The sequence below is a fragment of the Littorina saxatilis genome, linkage group LG16 (assembly GCF_037325665.1).
Source record: "Littorina saxatilis isolate snail1 linkage group LG16, US_GU_Lsax_2.0, whole genome shotgun sequence".
NCBI classification, from domain to species: Eukaryota; Metazoa; Mollusca; class Gastropoda; order Littorinimorpha; family Littorinidae; genus Littorina; species Littorina saxatilis.
In genome coordinates this window covers 3536573-3553438 of record NC_090260.1, presented here as the reverse complement: position 1 = coordinate 3553438, position 16866 = coordinate 3536573, and the positions used below count along the sequence as shown (strand labels likewise).

Genomic DNA, 16866 nt, shown 5'->3' with positions numbered 1-16866 from the left:
CACCCAAATGGGCGGTACGAAACCGGGTGGTTGGTTTGGGGAAATAACCGACTTGCACAAGAGGCCACTCAGAGACCTCTTCAGGGGCAGAAACTTTGCTTACTGATGACATAGAGTGTACCCAGAGCCTCTACCTTTCACACCCTATATAACCTGTAGGTACAGATCAGCCATGATGACATACGGTGTACTCAGAGCCTCTACCTTTCACACCTCATATAATCTGTAGGTAAACATCAGCCCTGATGACATACAATGTACTCAGAGCCTCAACCTTTTAACACCCCATATAACCTGTAGGTACACATCAGCCCTGATGACATACAATGTACTCAGAGCCTCTACCTTTCACACCATGTATAACCTGTAGGTACACATCAGCCATGATGACATACAGTGTACTCAGAGCCTCTACCTTTCACACCCCATATAACCTGTAGGTACACATCAGCCATGATGACATACAGTGTACTCAGAGCCTCTACCTTTCACACCCCATATAACCTGTAGGTACACATCAGCCATGATGACATACAGTGTACTCAGAGCCTCTACCTTTCACACCCTATATAACATGTAGGTACACATCAGCCATGATGACATACAGTGTACTCAGAGCCTCTACCTTTCACACCCTATATAACATGTAGGTACACATCAGCCATGATGACATACAGTGTACTCAGAGCCTCTACCTTTCACACCCTATATAACCTGTAGGTACACATCAGCCATGATGACATACAGTGTACTCAGAGCCTCTACCTTTCACACCCTATATAACCTGTAGGTACACATCAGCCATGATGACATACAGTTTATTTTTATTTATTTTTATTTACGAGGATTTATATCGCGCACGTATCTCACCACACAAGGCGACTCAAGGCGCATGTTACCTATTAATGCCGTGTGGGATGGAATTTTTTACACAATATATCACGCATTCACATCGGCCAGTAGATCGACTGCCTTTAGGCGCTGCATCCACCTTTCACGGCCTATTATTCCAGGTCACACGGGTATTTTGGTGGACATTTTTATCTACGCCTATACAATTTTGCCAGGAAAGACCCTTTTGTCAATCGTGGGATCTTTAACGTGCACACCCCAATGTAGTGTACACGAAGGGACCTCGGTTTTTCGTCTCATCCGAAAGACTAGCACTTGAACCCACCACCTAGGTTAGGAAAGGGGGGAGAAAATAGCGGCCTGACCCAGGGTCGAACACGCAACCTCTCGATTCCGAGCGCAAGTGCGTTACCACTCGGCCACCCAGTGTACTCAAAGCCTCTACCTTTCACACCCCATATAACATGTAGGTCAACATCAGCCATGATGACATACAGTGTACTCTGACTCAGAGCCTCTACCTTTCACACCCCATATAAACTGAACAATTGGCGTGACATCAGTGTCTAGAGATTGGTGTGACATCAGTGTCAAGAGATTGGTGTGACATCAGTGTCAAGAGATTGGTGTGACATCAGTGTCAGGAGATTGGTGTGACATCAGTGTCAAGAGATTGGTGTGACATCAGTGTCAAGAGATTGGTGTGACATCAGTGTCAAGAGATTGGTGTGAAATCAGTGTCTAGAGATTGGTATGACATCAGTGTATGAAGATTGGTGTGACATCAGTGTCAAGAGATTGGTGTGACATCAGTGTCAAGAGATTGATAAGACATCAGTGTCAAGAGATTGGTGTGACATCCGTGTCGAGAGATTGGTGTGACATCTGTGGCAAGAGATTAGTGTGACATCAGTGTCGAGAGATTGGTGAGACATCAGTGTCAAGAGATTGGTGTGACATCAGTGTCAAGAGATTGGTGTGACATCAGTGTCAAGAGATTGGTGTGACATCAGTGTCAAGAGATTGGTGTGACATCAGTGTCAAGAGATTGGTGTGACATCAGTGTCAAGAGATTGGTGTGACATCAGTGTCAAGAGATTGGTGTGACATCAGTGTCAAGAGATTGGTGTGACATCAGTGGCAAGAGATTGGTGTGACATCAGTGTCAAGAGATTGGTGTGACATCAGTGTCAGGAGATTGGTGTGACATCAGTGTTAAGAGATTGGTGTGACATCAGTGCCAAGGGATTAGTGTGACATCAGTGGCAAGATATTAGTGTGACATCAGTGACAAGAGTTTTGTGTGACATCAATGGCAAGAGATTGGTGTGACATCAGTGTCAAGAAATCAGTGTCAAGAGATTGGCGTGATATCAGTGGTAAAAGATTGGTGTGACATCAGTGTCAAAAGATTGGTGTGACATCAGTGTCAAGAGATTGATGTTACATCGGTGCCAAGAGATTGGTGTGACATCAGTGTCAAGAGATTGGTGAGACATCAGTGTCAATAGATTGGTGTGACATCAGTGTCAATAGATTGGTGTGACATCAGTGTCAGAGATCGCTGTAACATCGGTGTCAGAGATTGGTGTGACATCAGTGTCAGAGATTGCTGTGACATCAGTGTCAGAGATTGGTGTGACATCAGTGTCATAGATTGGTGTGACATCAGTGTCATAGATTGGTGTGACATCAGTGTCAAGAGATTAGTGTGGCATCAGTGTCACGAGATTGGTGTGACATCAGTGTCAAGATGTTAATGTGACATCAGTGTCAGAGATTGGTGTGACATCAGTGTCAAAAGATTTATGTGACATCAGTGTCAGAGATTGGTGTGACATCAGTGTCAGATATTGCTGTGACCGACAGTTTCAGTCAGCGTGTAAAGCAACGAGGCTGTTGATGTTTTGGGGTCGTGTACAATGTGACAATGCTCAAACCCTCATAAAAGCTGATACGGAGTCTGACCGGGCCTACATAATGATTTACCCTCAAAATAAACAATTTAAAGCTTGTAATGTCGATGTACTTAGTGGCCAAGTTTGTTCACTTACCTCACTGTTTGACAACCTTGACCCTTGGTCCTCTGGTTCCTGAGAGCTTGCCATCGTGCTGCTTGGCTCTGACCTGAAACATCATGTACATCTAGACTGAGACATGGCTTGGTAACATTGTGTGTGACCTAAAACATCATGTACATCTAGACTACTCGTCATAAAAAAACTGTATAGATGCATTTGAAGGCAGATCTTTCTGATGAGGCTGATGATTGTAAAACCAAGTATATGACTGGAAAGGCCATTGATTCTCCTACCTTGTTCAGAAACAGATTGAGTTTACATTTTTTAATTTTATTTATTTTTATTTACGAGGATTTATATTGCGCACGTATCTCACCACACAAGGCGACTCAAGGCGCATGTTACCTATTAATGCCGTGTGAGATGGAATTTTTTACACAATATATCACGCATTCACATCGGCCAGTAGATCAACAGTCTATAGGCGCTGCATCCACCTTTCACTGCCTATTATTCCAAGTCACACGGGTATTTTGGTGGACATTTTTTGTATCTACGCCTATACAATTTTGTCAGGAAAGACCCTTTTGTCAATCATGGGATCTTTAACGTACATACCCCAATGTAGTGTACACGAAGGGACCTCGGTTTTTCGTCTCATCCGAAAGACTAGCACTTGAACCCACCACCTAGGTTAGGAACGGGGGAAGAAAATTGCTAACGCCCTGACCCAGGGTCGAACTTGCAACCTCTCGCTTCCGAGCGCAAGTGCGTTACAACTCGGCCACCCAGACCTGTAGTGTACATAGACTAGGTCAGATTTCAGAAAATCTAACACCCTCGGGCATTTGTGGGTAATTAATGGCAACAGGTTGTTTCTTATAGATTTGGGTGTGCTGAATCCATTTCTGCCTGTTGCCAAAGTCAAAAATGCCTATATTCGTTACTATTCAACGGTTTCCAAGATGGCCGCCATGATATCAAGAGACTACTAATTCTCAAACAAATGCTTATATCTTTGGTGTTTTTAGAGATACAGTGTTAATATTTGGCTAGTTGGTAGATGACCGATAGGCAATGGTTGCCTTGTCAGAGTATTTGACCTTGACCTTAAGTCAAGGTCACATGAGACTTGACAATATTGACTTGTACTGTTTTGTCATGTGTGCATTTTAAGTTGTCTTTTGGCAGTAAACTACTGCGAACTAATCACTAAAAATAAGTGATATTACCCAGTAGGTATTCAGCATTAAAATGACAAGGTCAAGGTCATTTTGACCCCATATTTCAGATGTGTTTAAACTTGGACGCCATCAAGATTTGCAGTGGCTCATCTGTTGTACACACTGGACATCTGATTCAACAATTACATTTCAGCAGGGGTTCAGATCAATGGTGCACAATCAACTAGGTCAAAGGTCAAGGTCACTATTTGGACCATTTATTCTCAAAAACGGGGCCTAAAATAGAGATAAGCCATTTGTGAGTAATTATGGTGTGCTCTTCCCATTTCTGCTGTATGACAAAGTGTATATTTGCTAGTTTGTCCTGTATCATTAAATATTCAAAATGGCCGCCACAAGCCTGAAAACTCACCCACACACAAAAACTGACAATTCTTTAAACATAACCACTCTATTTATTATCAACTTTTGTTTCAACATACGTTTGTATCAATAACGTTGCATAATCAGTACAAATTTCAACAACATTTAAGATGTTATGGTATTTCTGTGGCAATTATAACACAATATACACAAATCTCAAATGGGCTAAAGCTGAATATCAGAATCTGCTGGTAGTGAGGCTCGGTGGTCTCCATACGTCCCTCAACTTCCTCAAAGCCGTCGGGCGTCACATGGAGTGCTCTGGTCTTCTGGATCTGTTGGTCGAGAGCAATGTCCTTGGCCCGAAAACAGCTGAACAGGTGCTGGCAGGCAAGTCCTATGTCAGAGGGATGCGAACTAAGTTGACCTGGCAAGCCTTGTGGAGAATACTCCTACCACAGTTGCTGCAGTACGTCCACGGCAGTGATGATGAGCTCGCACAAGAGATTGAAGACGAGATGGTTCGTGATGACACAGCAGCACTTGTACATCTTCTTGCCAACAAACGCTTCACAGACCTTGTGGACTCGTTTGCTGCTTCGCGGGCCAATCCAAACTTCCAGTTCTGGTGGGAGTACCTGAAGATGGTAGAAATTCTTCTCCAGTTCACACGCGCCAGTAGAGATGGCGACTGGAATCTGCATCTTCAAGCTTTCACGGCAATGCTCCCCTACTTCATGAGATATGATCATACCAACTATGCTCGATGGGGCACAGTCTACGTCAGTGAAATGAATCAGCTCCCCGAAGAAGTGAAGAAGGAATTTGAAGCTGGGCACTTTGTTGTGAAGAGGAGCCAGAGCAAGTTCAACCAGGTGGACCCAGATCAAAGTCAAGAATGGCTGAACGGGATTAAAAAGTCATGTGGAGGGATTGTGGGCATCACAAAGACACCGTCTGCTCTGAACCGTTGGGCCCTCTCGTTCAATCTCCGATCTCATATTGCAGGAGAAACAAGAGCAGTCTTTGGAGCAGAGGTTGACGAGAAGAGCATTCACAACGAATGCAACAAGGCCAGAAAAAGACAAGACAAAACTGATGAAGAAAAGTTGTTTGACAACCTTAAACGCTTCAAGGTTTTTTCTCTGGGTGTGCCTGAAGATCTGCAGAACATTGCATCGAAGGATTTTACAACCAAGAACATGGAAGAAAACCTGTTGACAGCACGTGAAAAAGGACAAGAACAGATGAAAACATTTGTTCGGGAGAGAATTGTGCCCTGTGAAGAGAGGAAAATGAAATTCCGCGATGCTCTGCCGAAGAACAAGCCTCTGACATTTGCCAGTCTGTACGAGGTGAAGCAGAAGGATGCAAAGAGTGGGAAGCAAAAGACGGTCAAAGCTGACAGAAAGATTCTTCAGCGGTTGATCACGGCCTGTGAAGCAGGGCGCAGTGTTGATCTTTCTGTGATCATGAAGCATGAGCTGATGCCAGTACCCCCTTCACTTGCTGAAACTGATGGCAGTTTAAGGTCAGGATCAAAAGCAAGCTTGCTTAAAATCCTCACAAGTGGTGTAAACTGTCCTCCAGGCATTGAAGCACAAGAGCTTGGAGACAAGGCAACACTTGTCGTTGATGGGCAAGCACATGTTTGTGCACTTGGAAAGCCACAAGGTGCAGCTACATTTGGTGATCTTGCTGACACATTCGTCAAGTCTCTCCTTGCCCAAGGACATGCCTTTAAACGCACCGACATCGTCTTTGATCGGTATGATCAGCTGTCAATCAAAGGTGGAACAAGAAAGAAGCGGAGCAAAGGAGCTCAGCCCATCAGGAAACTGATAGAGTCTAAGGACACACCCCTGCCAGCCAAATGGGACAACTTCATGTCTCACCCTGAGAACAAAGCTGATCTGGCCAAATTTCTGTCTCGGCAACTCATCCTGCAGGCACCAGATGACAAAACTGTTGTGGTTTCCGGTGGTTTCAGTGATCCAACTCAAGTTGAGTCATCCAAGCCAGACGTGGACACGACTCCGCTAGAGGCCAGTCACGAAGAGGGTGATACACGTGTTGTTCTGCATTGTGTGAACAGCGATGCAACCAGCCTGGTTGTTTCTTCACAAGACACAGATGTAGCTGTATTGATTCTTGCACATTTTGACAAAATGAAGTGCAAGAAAGTGTGGATGAAAACTGGCACAGCAAAGCGTAGACAGTACATCCCAGTTCACAATATTGCCAAGAGACCTGACATGGAGAAGGCAAAGCTCCAGAACTTGATAGGATTCCACGCCATCACTGGCTCGGATTCCACATCTTTCCTGTCTGGCCAAGGCAAGGTATCTGGGTGGAAAGTGTTTCAGCAACATCACCAGCTGCTGGCAAATTTGGGGAAAGGGCAGCTGACAGACGACACGTCAAAAGAAGCAGAGCAGTTCGTTTGCAAGCTGTACATCTCAAACTGTGAGACTGCAGATGGTGCCAGAACCATCATGTTCCGGAAAGCCACCGCCCCAGAAAACCTGCCCCCATCCAGTGATGCTCTGAGCTTCCACATCAAGAGAGCTCATTATCAGGCCTCAGTCTGGCAACAAGCTCATGAGAAGAAGCCGAACCTGCCGCCGATTGAAAGCATGGGCTGGCAACTGAAGGATGGCGTCTTCCTCCCCGTCCTGAAAACCCTTCCGTCTGTTCCAGACGCGTGCCTAGACATCATCTTCTGCACCTGCCAGAAGCAGTGCAGCAGTGGAAGGTGCAGATGCAGAAAGGCGAAGCTACCATGCACAGCAGCGTGCAAATGCCGGGAAATGCACGAGGAGTGTCTTAACGAGTGGTGAACTGACCGTGACCCTTTGGACGTGTGTGATGTTCATTGACCTTACCATATGAAATGTGAACATTTGACATTGTTTGCTGAATGCCTGTACATAGCTGATATGTTTACCTGTTGCTGAGCTTGTTCTCAACATGTTTCGGAAGTTTTTTTCTCGTGACAGAGTATTATGGAACATTAACGTTTGTCATGCTTCAGATTTGTGTATATTGTGTTATAATTGCCACAGAAATACCATAACATCTTAAATGTTGTTGAAATTTGTACTGATTATGCAACGTTATTGATACAAACGTATGTTGAAACAAAAGTTGATAATAAATAGAGTGGTTATGTTTAAAGAATTGTCAGTTTTTGTGTGTGGGTGAGTTTTCAGGCTTGTGGCGGCCATTTTGAATATTTAATGATACAGGACAAACTAGCAAATATACACTTTGTCATACAGCAGAAATGGGAAGAGCACACCATAATTACTCACAAATGGCTTATCTCTATTTTAGGCCCCGTTTTTGAGAATAAATGGTCCAAATAGTGACCTTTGACTTTGACCTTGACCTTTGACCTAGTTGATTGTGCACCATTGATCTGAACCCCTGCTGAAATGTAATTGTTGAATCAGATGTCCAGTGTGTACAACAGATGAGCCACTGCAAATCTTGATGGCGTCCAAGTTTAAACACATCTGAAATATGGGGTCAAAATGACCTTGACCTTGTCAGAATGATGATCAATGTATATTCATTTTAATGCTGAATACCTACTGGGTAATATCACTTATTTTTAGTGATTAGTTCGCAGTAGTTTACTGCCAAAAGACAACTTAAAATGCACACATGACAAAACAGTACAAGTCAATATTGTCAAGTCTCATGTGACCTTGACTTAAGGTCAAGGTCAAATACTCTGACAAGGCAACTATTGCCTATCGGTCATCTACCAACTAGCCAAAAATTAACACTGTATCTCTAAAAACACCAAAGATATAAGCATTTGTTTGAGAATTAGTAGTCTCTTGATATCATGGCGGCCATCTTGGAAACCGTTGAATAGTAACGAATATAGGCATTTTTGACTTTGGCAACAGGCAGAAATGAATTCAGCACACCCAAATCCATAAGAATCAACCTGTTGCCATTAATTACCCACAAATGCCTACCTCTTTTTATTTAGGCCTCTTTTCGAGAATGTATCCTAGTCTAACATGACGTAGTCAATACAGTGGAACCTACAACACATACACCCCCCAAAATCAAATTCGCAAAATCAAGGTTCCCGCGATAAAATCGACAACAAATCAGAACAACTTAATCGAACCATGTTTAGCATGTCATTAGACAGAACAATAACATCTGCACCCAAACCAGTCAGTTTTGTTCACATATTTTGTCTACCAAGGACGCTACGTCATGCTGAGCGGTGTAGGTGTCAATCCTCTCAGAAGGCATACAAGGCAGTTTTTGAAGTCATTTTAGCGGGTAATGAGACACAAAATGGTACATTTGAGTAACTCGTAACGCAAACTTTCAGTGATTTGTGCTTGTCCTATTACAATGAAACACTGACAAAATGATGTAATGTAGCACCATGCCCCTACGATGCCTGTCTTACGCTGTGCCGAATATCCTTGCGAATATCAACATGTTGTATTCGGCAAAAGCAGAGACGAATGAACAGGAACAAATATTGAAAATTCGAAGCCTTACCGATCATTGTGAATGCATACAAATCCATAAACGAATGTCTTACGGATGTAATACGAACGTTGCAAGTGGCCTTGCGAGTTTTGCGATTGCTTGTAAACATGTTACGAATAAAGCGATTATGCAATTCGCATTGTTCATAATACTGCTCTTACACTGTGCCGAATTTCCCTTGCAAATAGAATTCGCCAATAATTCATAATGCTCGGGACATGGTCGAAAGACATTCGTAAATGTTTTTAACCACTCACCACGATTCGTCGATTGTTACGAACATTATTAACATGCCCCTAACATTCGCAAGGAAGGCATATTCTCCATTTTTTGCAACATACTCGTAATTATTCCCCCCTCTGCTTCTTTACCTCTGTAAACTTGTAGAGCTAGTTATTTTTCGATAATGACCCAGCAACCAAACAAATAACGAGCCAGCAACAGCCTGAATCCTCGATAGTGCAATGGGTTGAGAAGCTGTTCTGTTTTGGAACTACTTTTGCGACTGAAAAGTTCCGAACGCTCTATACGTACGAAATATACATCTCTGGAGCAAACAATACAAACATACCGCATTTAAATTAACAACTACAGGCCTGAACACATGAATCTCCATATAAAATCCATGAGTTAGGTTGTTTTCTGAATCTAGATCTGCCGTGCACACACCGTTCATCACAAGCAAATTCCCAAGGCAAGTAACTCATACTCTTGCCGACAAGAGTAGTTCCCCTTCTTTTAACTCAGTTTCTTCGACAACACTGACTGCAATCCGACGGTCAGTTTTCAACAATATTTCATTTTATAAACAGATCACACGCAACCAAATGCACACATCTCATCAATTTAAACAACATAAAGCGGTTTCATACACTATTTTCCCCAGAAAATTAACGTTGGAACACGGGTGCAAAAGTTCGTCTGCTAGTCCCATTTGACGAAAGAACATTATCTCAAACGATACTAAAACATAAACAGAACACACAATATCTGCCTTTACCGCCACAGCAGAATAACAGCATATCTGTGTACTTGATTTTAGTCTAAAACAGGGAAACTGACAAGAAGTGTTAACAGAATGGAATGATTTGCACGGAACTATACAACCGCGCATTAATCGATCGCCTGCGCAGGTTGACTGGTTGAGTGATTCGGATTCGATCAAACTTTCGCACAAAAACTACTGTTTTCTTTGAATAACTGAAGAAAGGAGGAATAAAGAGGTTACACACCTCGTCTCAGTGATTATTAAAAATAATGGTCTCAGTTCGCGGTCATGAAAAAGCTCGCTGAAGCTCGCATTTTTCATGATCCGCCAACTTCGACCATTATTTTTAATAATCACTGAGACTCGGCATGTAACCTCTACGTATTCGCAAGCCATTCGTAATCATCGTAAAGGTATTCGTAGCGCTCGCAAGGCATTCACAATGATCGTTACACATTCGCAAACACTCGCAATCATTCGTAAGACATTCGCAAGAAATGTGTATATGAACATGTTGTATTCGACACAAAAAGAGACGAATGGACAGGTAAAATAGTGACCATTTGAAGCCTTACGAATCCTTGCAAATGTCTTACAAATAGTTGCGAGTGCTTGCGAATGTCTACCGATCATTGCGAATACATACGAATCCATATTCGCAATAATATTCGGCACAGTGTAAGACAGGCATGACGAATGTTTGCGAATGCCTTGCGAGCGTTACAAATACATTGCGATGATTACGAATGTTCGCAAGGATATTCGGCACAATGTAAGACAGGCATAACGAATGGTTGCGAATGCCTTGTGAGCGTTACGAATACATTGCGATGATTACGAATGTCTTGCGAATACTTACGAGTACGTTGCAAACAAGTTAAGAATATGACTTCCTTGCGAATATTAGGAACATGATTGCTGCTATCTTCGAAACAAGAGACAAATGGTTTGCGAGTGGTTAAAGGCACAGTACGCCTCCCGTAAACCATCACCGATACAGGCTTTTACACACAGTACAAACACCTTTCCATTTGAACGCTCACCTAAGGTGCCCTACGTAAAGAGCGAGCAATTTTCAAAGAATTATTTTTTTCGGATTGTCTCCATCACAATCGGACCGTGGTGCGTTTTGGCGCTTGACCTAACTTTTAAAATCTAAATAATAAATTGACAGCTTGTTACACAAACATTCTTAAATCATGAAATAATTATGTTTTCATCAAGACAAGATCAGTACAATTCGAAGGTTTGAAAGTTTGAAAAAAGAAAAGCCCGGAAGCAGGGTCACGCAAGGTCGTGGTTCTCGTAGCAGACGACGGTTTATGCCTATCGCCAGTTCCTCTGAACAGTCAAAAGCCATCGCTAGAGTTCTTGTGAACCACATCCGTTTGTTTCGTGCATAGTCTAAGGTACACAATAACGTGAAATTGCAGATAAGCTCACAGCGAGCCGCATTCAAATTACAAACTGACGACTGCATTGTGAAAAAGGGAAACTGGATCCCACGGGTTTACGATGATTCAGGGGTAAGATAAACCATGCACCGGCCCCCGTAGCGCAGTGGTTAGCGCATCGGGCTGTGGGCCGGGAGGTCGTGGGTTCGAATCCCATCAGGGTCATGTGGGTTTTTCGGGCTACGGCCGGCTCCTACACAGAGTGGAAGTGCTATGGTTCCTATGGGAAGGCTTGGATCACACATCCGAGTGTCATTCATTTCTCGAATGCGACTTTGAGGATGGTCATGTTCTGTTTACCTGACCAACACCGCAGGTGCGGCAGTTCTCGGGCCTGGTTGACACCAGGATATATTATGACAGTAAGCGTAGAGTGCTGCCCTGTCACGTAGTCTCAAACCAAAATGGAAATCCATAGCATCATCATTATAATCATCCTCATCTCATTAATCATCCAAAATTATAAAGTGTCCTTGCTCTTGTGGCCCTTCATGCCCGGAGCTCTCATGGTGACCTTGGTCTCAGTGTTCCTGTTCGATCCTTCCCTGAATAGTACTTCTGCTGTCAGTCCTCAACGTGTGACGTTCTGGGGGGTCGACGGAGGGACGTGGTGGCGGTCTGCTCTCTGGAGGGGACCCTCACTCAGTCTGGCTCCGCGACTTAGCTGTCAATGTCGTTAGTAGGGGGCATAGTAGGTAGTGGGCTGCGTCCGTTAGCTCGGGACAGACCCACTACTGAACACCGTCGAAGTGACTCAGCAGAAGTGCAGTGTCATCTTCCGAGGGTAGCCTACCGCAACGACCCGACATCCCTCCCTGGAGCGTCTGTAAAATCGACAAGTCTGGCAGCGGAACGAAATTCAGATGTGGATGGAACAGTGAGTGCAGGGACGGGGCGGCGTGAGTGCACACCGGGACAAGGAACAGGTGTAAGGGGAAAAAAAAAAAAAAAAAAAAAAAAAAAAAAAAGATAAACCATGCAAAAATAAATTATTTGAAAATTGCTCGCTCTTTACGGAAGGCACCTAGGATGTTCTCAAGCGGTGAGTGTTTAAATGAAAGGGTGTTTGTATTGTGTGTAAAAGCCTGCCAGTATCTGTGATGGTTTACGGGAGGCTTACTGTGCCTTTAAGAACATTTACGAATGTCTTGCGACCATGTCTCGATCATTGCGAAGTATTGCAAAATTCTATTCGCAAGGAAGGGCAATTCGGCACAGTGTAGCATGACGAAAACAGAGCGACTTGGATCTATAGGGCAAGGCCAACTGGATGGCTGCAAGATGTTGTTGCTGCCAGGCTTGGGGCTCGGAGTGTTACTGTGCCTCATTCCAACATCATCAATTTAAGGTAGAGCTTTAACTATCCTTGGCATTTGTTGTCATTAATCCAACAAAATAAGGGCACAAATTTGTGCCCCACAAACTGCAAATGTGCCTTACAATTTGTTGGGCTTATTTTTGTGGGACACATTTTGGTTTTGTGGGCCACAAACTGTATTTGTGGAGCATAAAATAAGGGGCACAAATTAAGCTTCATAAAAGATAAGGACAAATATTTGTGGGGCTTTCTTGTTGTCGTATTTCTACCTGACTGGATCCATCACCTTTATTTCACTTACCAAAAGTCTTCTTTTCCACATCCTTATTTCTCTGCACCCCGCATGTCGTATGAGGCGACTAACGGATTCTGTTTCTCCTTTTACCCTTGTTAAGTGGTTCTTATATAGAATATAGTCAATGTTTGTAAAGATTTTAGTCAAGCAGTATGTAAGAAATGTTTAGTCCTTTGTACTGGAAACTTGCATTCTCCCAGTAAGGTCATATATTGTACTACGTTGCAAGCCCCTGGAGGAATTTTTTGATTAGTGCTTTTGTGAACAAGAAACACTTAACAAGTGGCTCTATCCCATCTCCCCCCCCTTTCCCCTATCCCATCTCCCCCCTTTCCCTCGTCGCGATATAACCTTCTACAGTCTCGTGTGCAAGAAAACTCTCTGTCACACGACTAGCTCGTAATGGCGATTATGTCTCACAGCATAGGCATAGAAAGATATAAATGAGTTTTTGGGGACGAATTAACAGCCACAAAACCAGACTGACAACACAATTGCCTTTTCACACATACAGTACACACACATGCGCGCAAAAGATAGATCCAATTCGTTTCGTGTCTTTTTCTGGTTGAATGCATTTAACAAAGTATCAACCAACGTTTCTGAATCTTTCAATGAAAAAAATAAACTTTTTTTGAACCAAACAGCACAAACCAACGAAAGCTAAACACACAAACACACGCGCGCACTAACACAGATTGAATGCAAAGCGCGAACGAACACGGAGAATTTTTGTAGGTCAGGTCGTGGGAAAGTCCACCCGAAATGTTCCACAGGGGAACTGGTTGTGTTTGGATTGTTCTTTTTCTCACAGTGATGTTGATGTTGTTTACAGTGCAGTTTTGAAAGAATATTTTCCGAATTTGGGGCACACTTTCGTCTTTCGGTTCGTTTATCTTGTCGAAGTAACATTCGAGTGTTTCTAAATCCAAACCTTCCATCACCGCTGGTGCAGATTAGACCTGCCTGACTGTCTGCGTGCGTGTTAGAGCTGAAGACGAAGCCTCAATCGCCAAAGCGTCACCCATCTGTAGGTTCTGAGCATCGGATGTACGTTGATACGCGGTAAGATCCGCACGGAACTCTATACAACTTTTCCCAGTCACAGGTGTAAGGTTCGATCTTTTCTTTGCAATTTCGTCCTCTGTGTACGTAGCAAAGCGTTTCACCATTTTCGCTTTTCGTTGCAGACGACGATAGTGAAAGTAGTACCTATTGTTTTGTTTTGACCTTTCGTATTCAGGGTTCTTCATTGAAGCTTGGTAAAGGGACCGTGTCGTGTAAGTGGAAAGTTGACGAAGCTTTTGAAAACAGAAATTGAATGAAGAAGAAAATGTGGCTTTCAGTTATATACAGGAGAACGGGGTTGGTGTTATTCTTTTTCCGTCAAACACTTAGTACACAGATAAAACGTGATTGACTGACCAAGGCCTGTTGGCACACTATTCAGAATGCACAACAAAATGTAACAACGCTTTGATACCCATTTTTCTACGTTCGTGATCACTTGAAATGAATACTGAAAACATAAGTGTTTAAGGTAGTGACTGAATGTATGTAAAGGTAAAAATTTTCAGAAATAAATGCATAATCAAAATAATTGATTTCGGCATCAAAGCGTGTAACATACAATCTTGCACACGTTTGCTTTAGTAGTGGCAAAGAAGGAATGCGTGTGACATACATGTACACACATCAACTTGTCTACATTGTATGTCTGTCATTCTATGTGAACACATTCAGTTCACTGATTCAGACAAAACTTCACTGAATGTAAAAGGGCTTATAAAATTTTATATTCTAGAAAGATATCAATGCCACTGTCCTACAGTATCATAAGAATCAAGCGTTAATGTTGGTTTGGTTGTCTGTTGTCGTTTGTTGTTGTTGTTTTATGGGGGAGGGTGGTGTGTAAATTCATCTGGTTCTGTGGACAGTGTGTTTGTTGTTCCTCCACATAGGTAAATATCATACTGCATGTACTCCTAGTACTAATTGTCCTACCGGCACGGTTGGCCTAGTGGTAAGGCGTCCGCCCCGTGATCGGGAGGTCGTGGGTTCGAACCCCGGCCGGGTCATACCTAAGACTTTAAAATTGGCAATCTAGTGGCTGCTCCGCCTGGCGTCTGGCATTATGGGGTTAGTGCTAGGACCGGTTGGTCCGGTGTTAGAATAATGTGACTGGGTGAGACATGAAGCCTGTGCGTTAAAGGTCAAAGCAGCACCGCCCTGATATGGCCTTTCGTGGTCGGCTGGGCGTTAAGCAAACAAACAAACTACTTGTCCTGTCAACTAACTTTTTTAAATTTGGTGCTCAGAGCAATGTTACTTCAGCCAATATTATATATTACAGGTTGGCATCGATCCGGCACAGTGGAAGAAGCAGATTGATTCCTTCATGACTCGGAGGCTGACAAGACTCAAATGGGAAATATTTCATGCTAATGGCAATTCAGGTAAGAGTTTTGCTACATGTCTATTTCAACTTGTCTACTAGGGAATTAGAATGTTTACGCTCTTGGCATTTATGTGGGTTTAGTGTGTGTGTGTGTGTGTGTGTGTGTGTGTGTGTGTGTGTGTGTGTGTGTGTGTGTGTGTGTGTGTGTGTGTGTGTGTCAGTTACAAACACAATTTACTCCTTACTTATACTTAAAACTTGTTCTTGTCATTGTGTTTGGATTTAAGATCAGTTCCTTTCTCATTCATTTGTCAGTAGGGACAGAAGATGACAAAGACCTGGCCAGTGAATGTGGATGAAAAGCAGTGCTATCCAAGTCCAGCTGTGATTGATGGGGAAACTACATCATAAGCCGCAGTAAATGTCCACTCAGTATTGGTTGTACTGAGCATTACAACTTGTTGCGTTGAGGAAGACGAAGCGAGACCACATCACCCCCCCCCCCCCTACTTTGCTCCTTGCACTGGCTCCCGAATCTCCTACAAACTGTCCACTCTGGTCTAGTCTACAAGTGTCTTAACGACTCTGCTCCCGAGTACCTTCAATCCTCCCTGGACCTGTACACCCAGCCCTCCGACCGTCCCCTTCGTTCTGCTGCTGACCCACTCCGCCTTTACATCTCCCGCTCGAAACTCGCATCTGCTGGTCAGCGTGCATTCCTCTCCGCGGGCCCCTCCGTCTGGAACTGCCTGCCGCTTGAGCTTCGCCAGAGCCCCTCTCTTGAGGCGTTCAAGAGTAAGTTGAAGACTCAGTTCTTCCCGTAGCTGGCTGTGACTTTCATGTTCGACGTGATGTGTTGTGCCCCAAAAGACATTCTTGTGCTGTGCTCTGTGAGAGGTTTTTTTTTTCTTTGTGCTTAATATTATTATTGTTTGGACCTAGCTATTGATGTGTACATTGTTGTTCAACAGTTGTTTGTTGTATGTTTATCAGGGTTTGCTAGTGTGTGATAGGGTTCGTGTCCGTCTGTAGATGTTAGTTTCTTTGTTAGTCCTGTGTTGACAACTCTTCGACAAGCGCTTAGAACTGTACCCATGGAATACGCGCTATATAAGCTTCCTATTGATTGATTGATTGTTGCTATTGTAAATTTGTGTCAATGTTTAAAAGGCCCATTACGCCTCATTTAAAAAGTTGTCCTCACCTTTAACGTGGGATAAGACAATCCCTCCACTTGGTCACAGACCAAAAATCAACACTTTGACTGCTTTCTGTAGTGAGGTAGATATTTTGGTGGTTTTGGTGAATTTTTGATTTCTTTAGAAGCAGCTGTACCTGAATTTATTCTTTAAAAGATACCACTCTGCATAGAGAGCCTTGAGGCAGTTCATTTTTGGTGTGCAACCATTAGTGCCCGTATGGTCTTATTTCATGTAAAAGCCTGAGGCGTCGGACATAAATGG

General features: G+C 43.3%; 1 protein-coding gene and 1 non-coding gene across 2 annotated transcripts in view; one reads left to right on the top strand and one right to left on the bottom strand.

Moving 5' to 3' along the window:
- Window positions 1-3045, bottom strand: part of LOC138951281 (uncharacterized) — a 60018-nt gene extending 56973 nt beyond the window's left edge. The window contains exon 1 of the mRNA XM_070322912.1: window positions 2907-3045. Within this exon, the coding sequence (XP_070179013.1) occupies window positions 2907-2960 (54 nt within the window). The 5' untranslated portion in view covers window positions 2961-3045. The remainder of the gene's footprint in view (window positions 1-2906) is intronic.
- Window positions 3046-11483: 8438 nt separating this feature from the next.
- Window positions 11484-11557, top strand: Trnah-gug (transfer RNA histidin (anticodon GUG)). The gene has a single exon. It is a non-coding gene; the product is annotated as a tRNA-His (tRNA).
- The last annotated feature ends 5309 nt before the right edge of the window (window positions 11558-16866 follow it).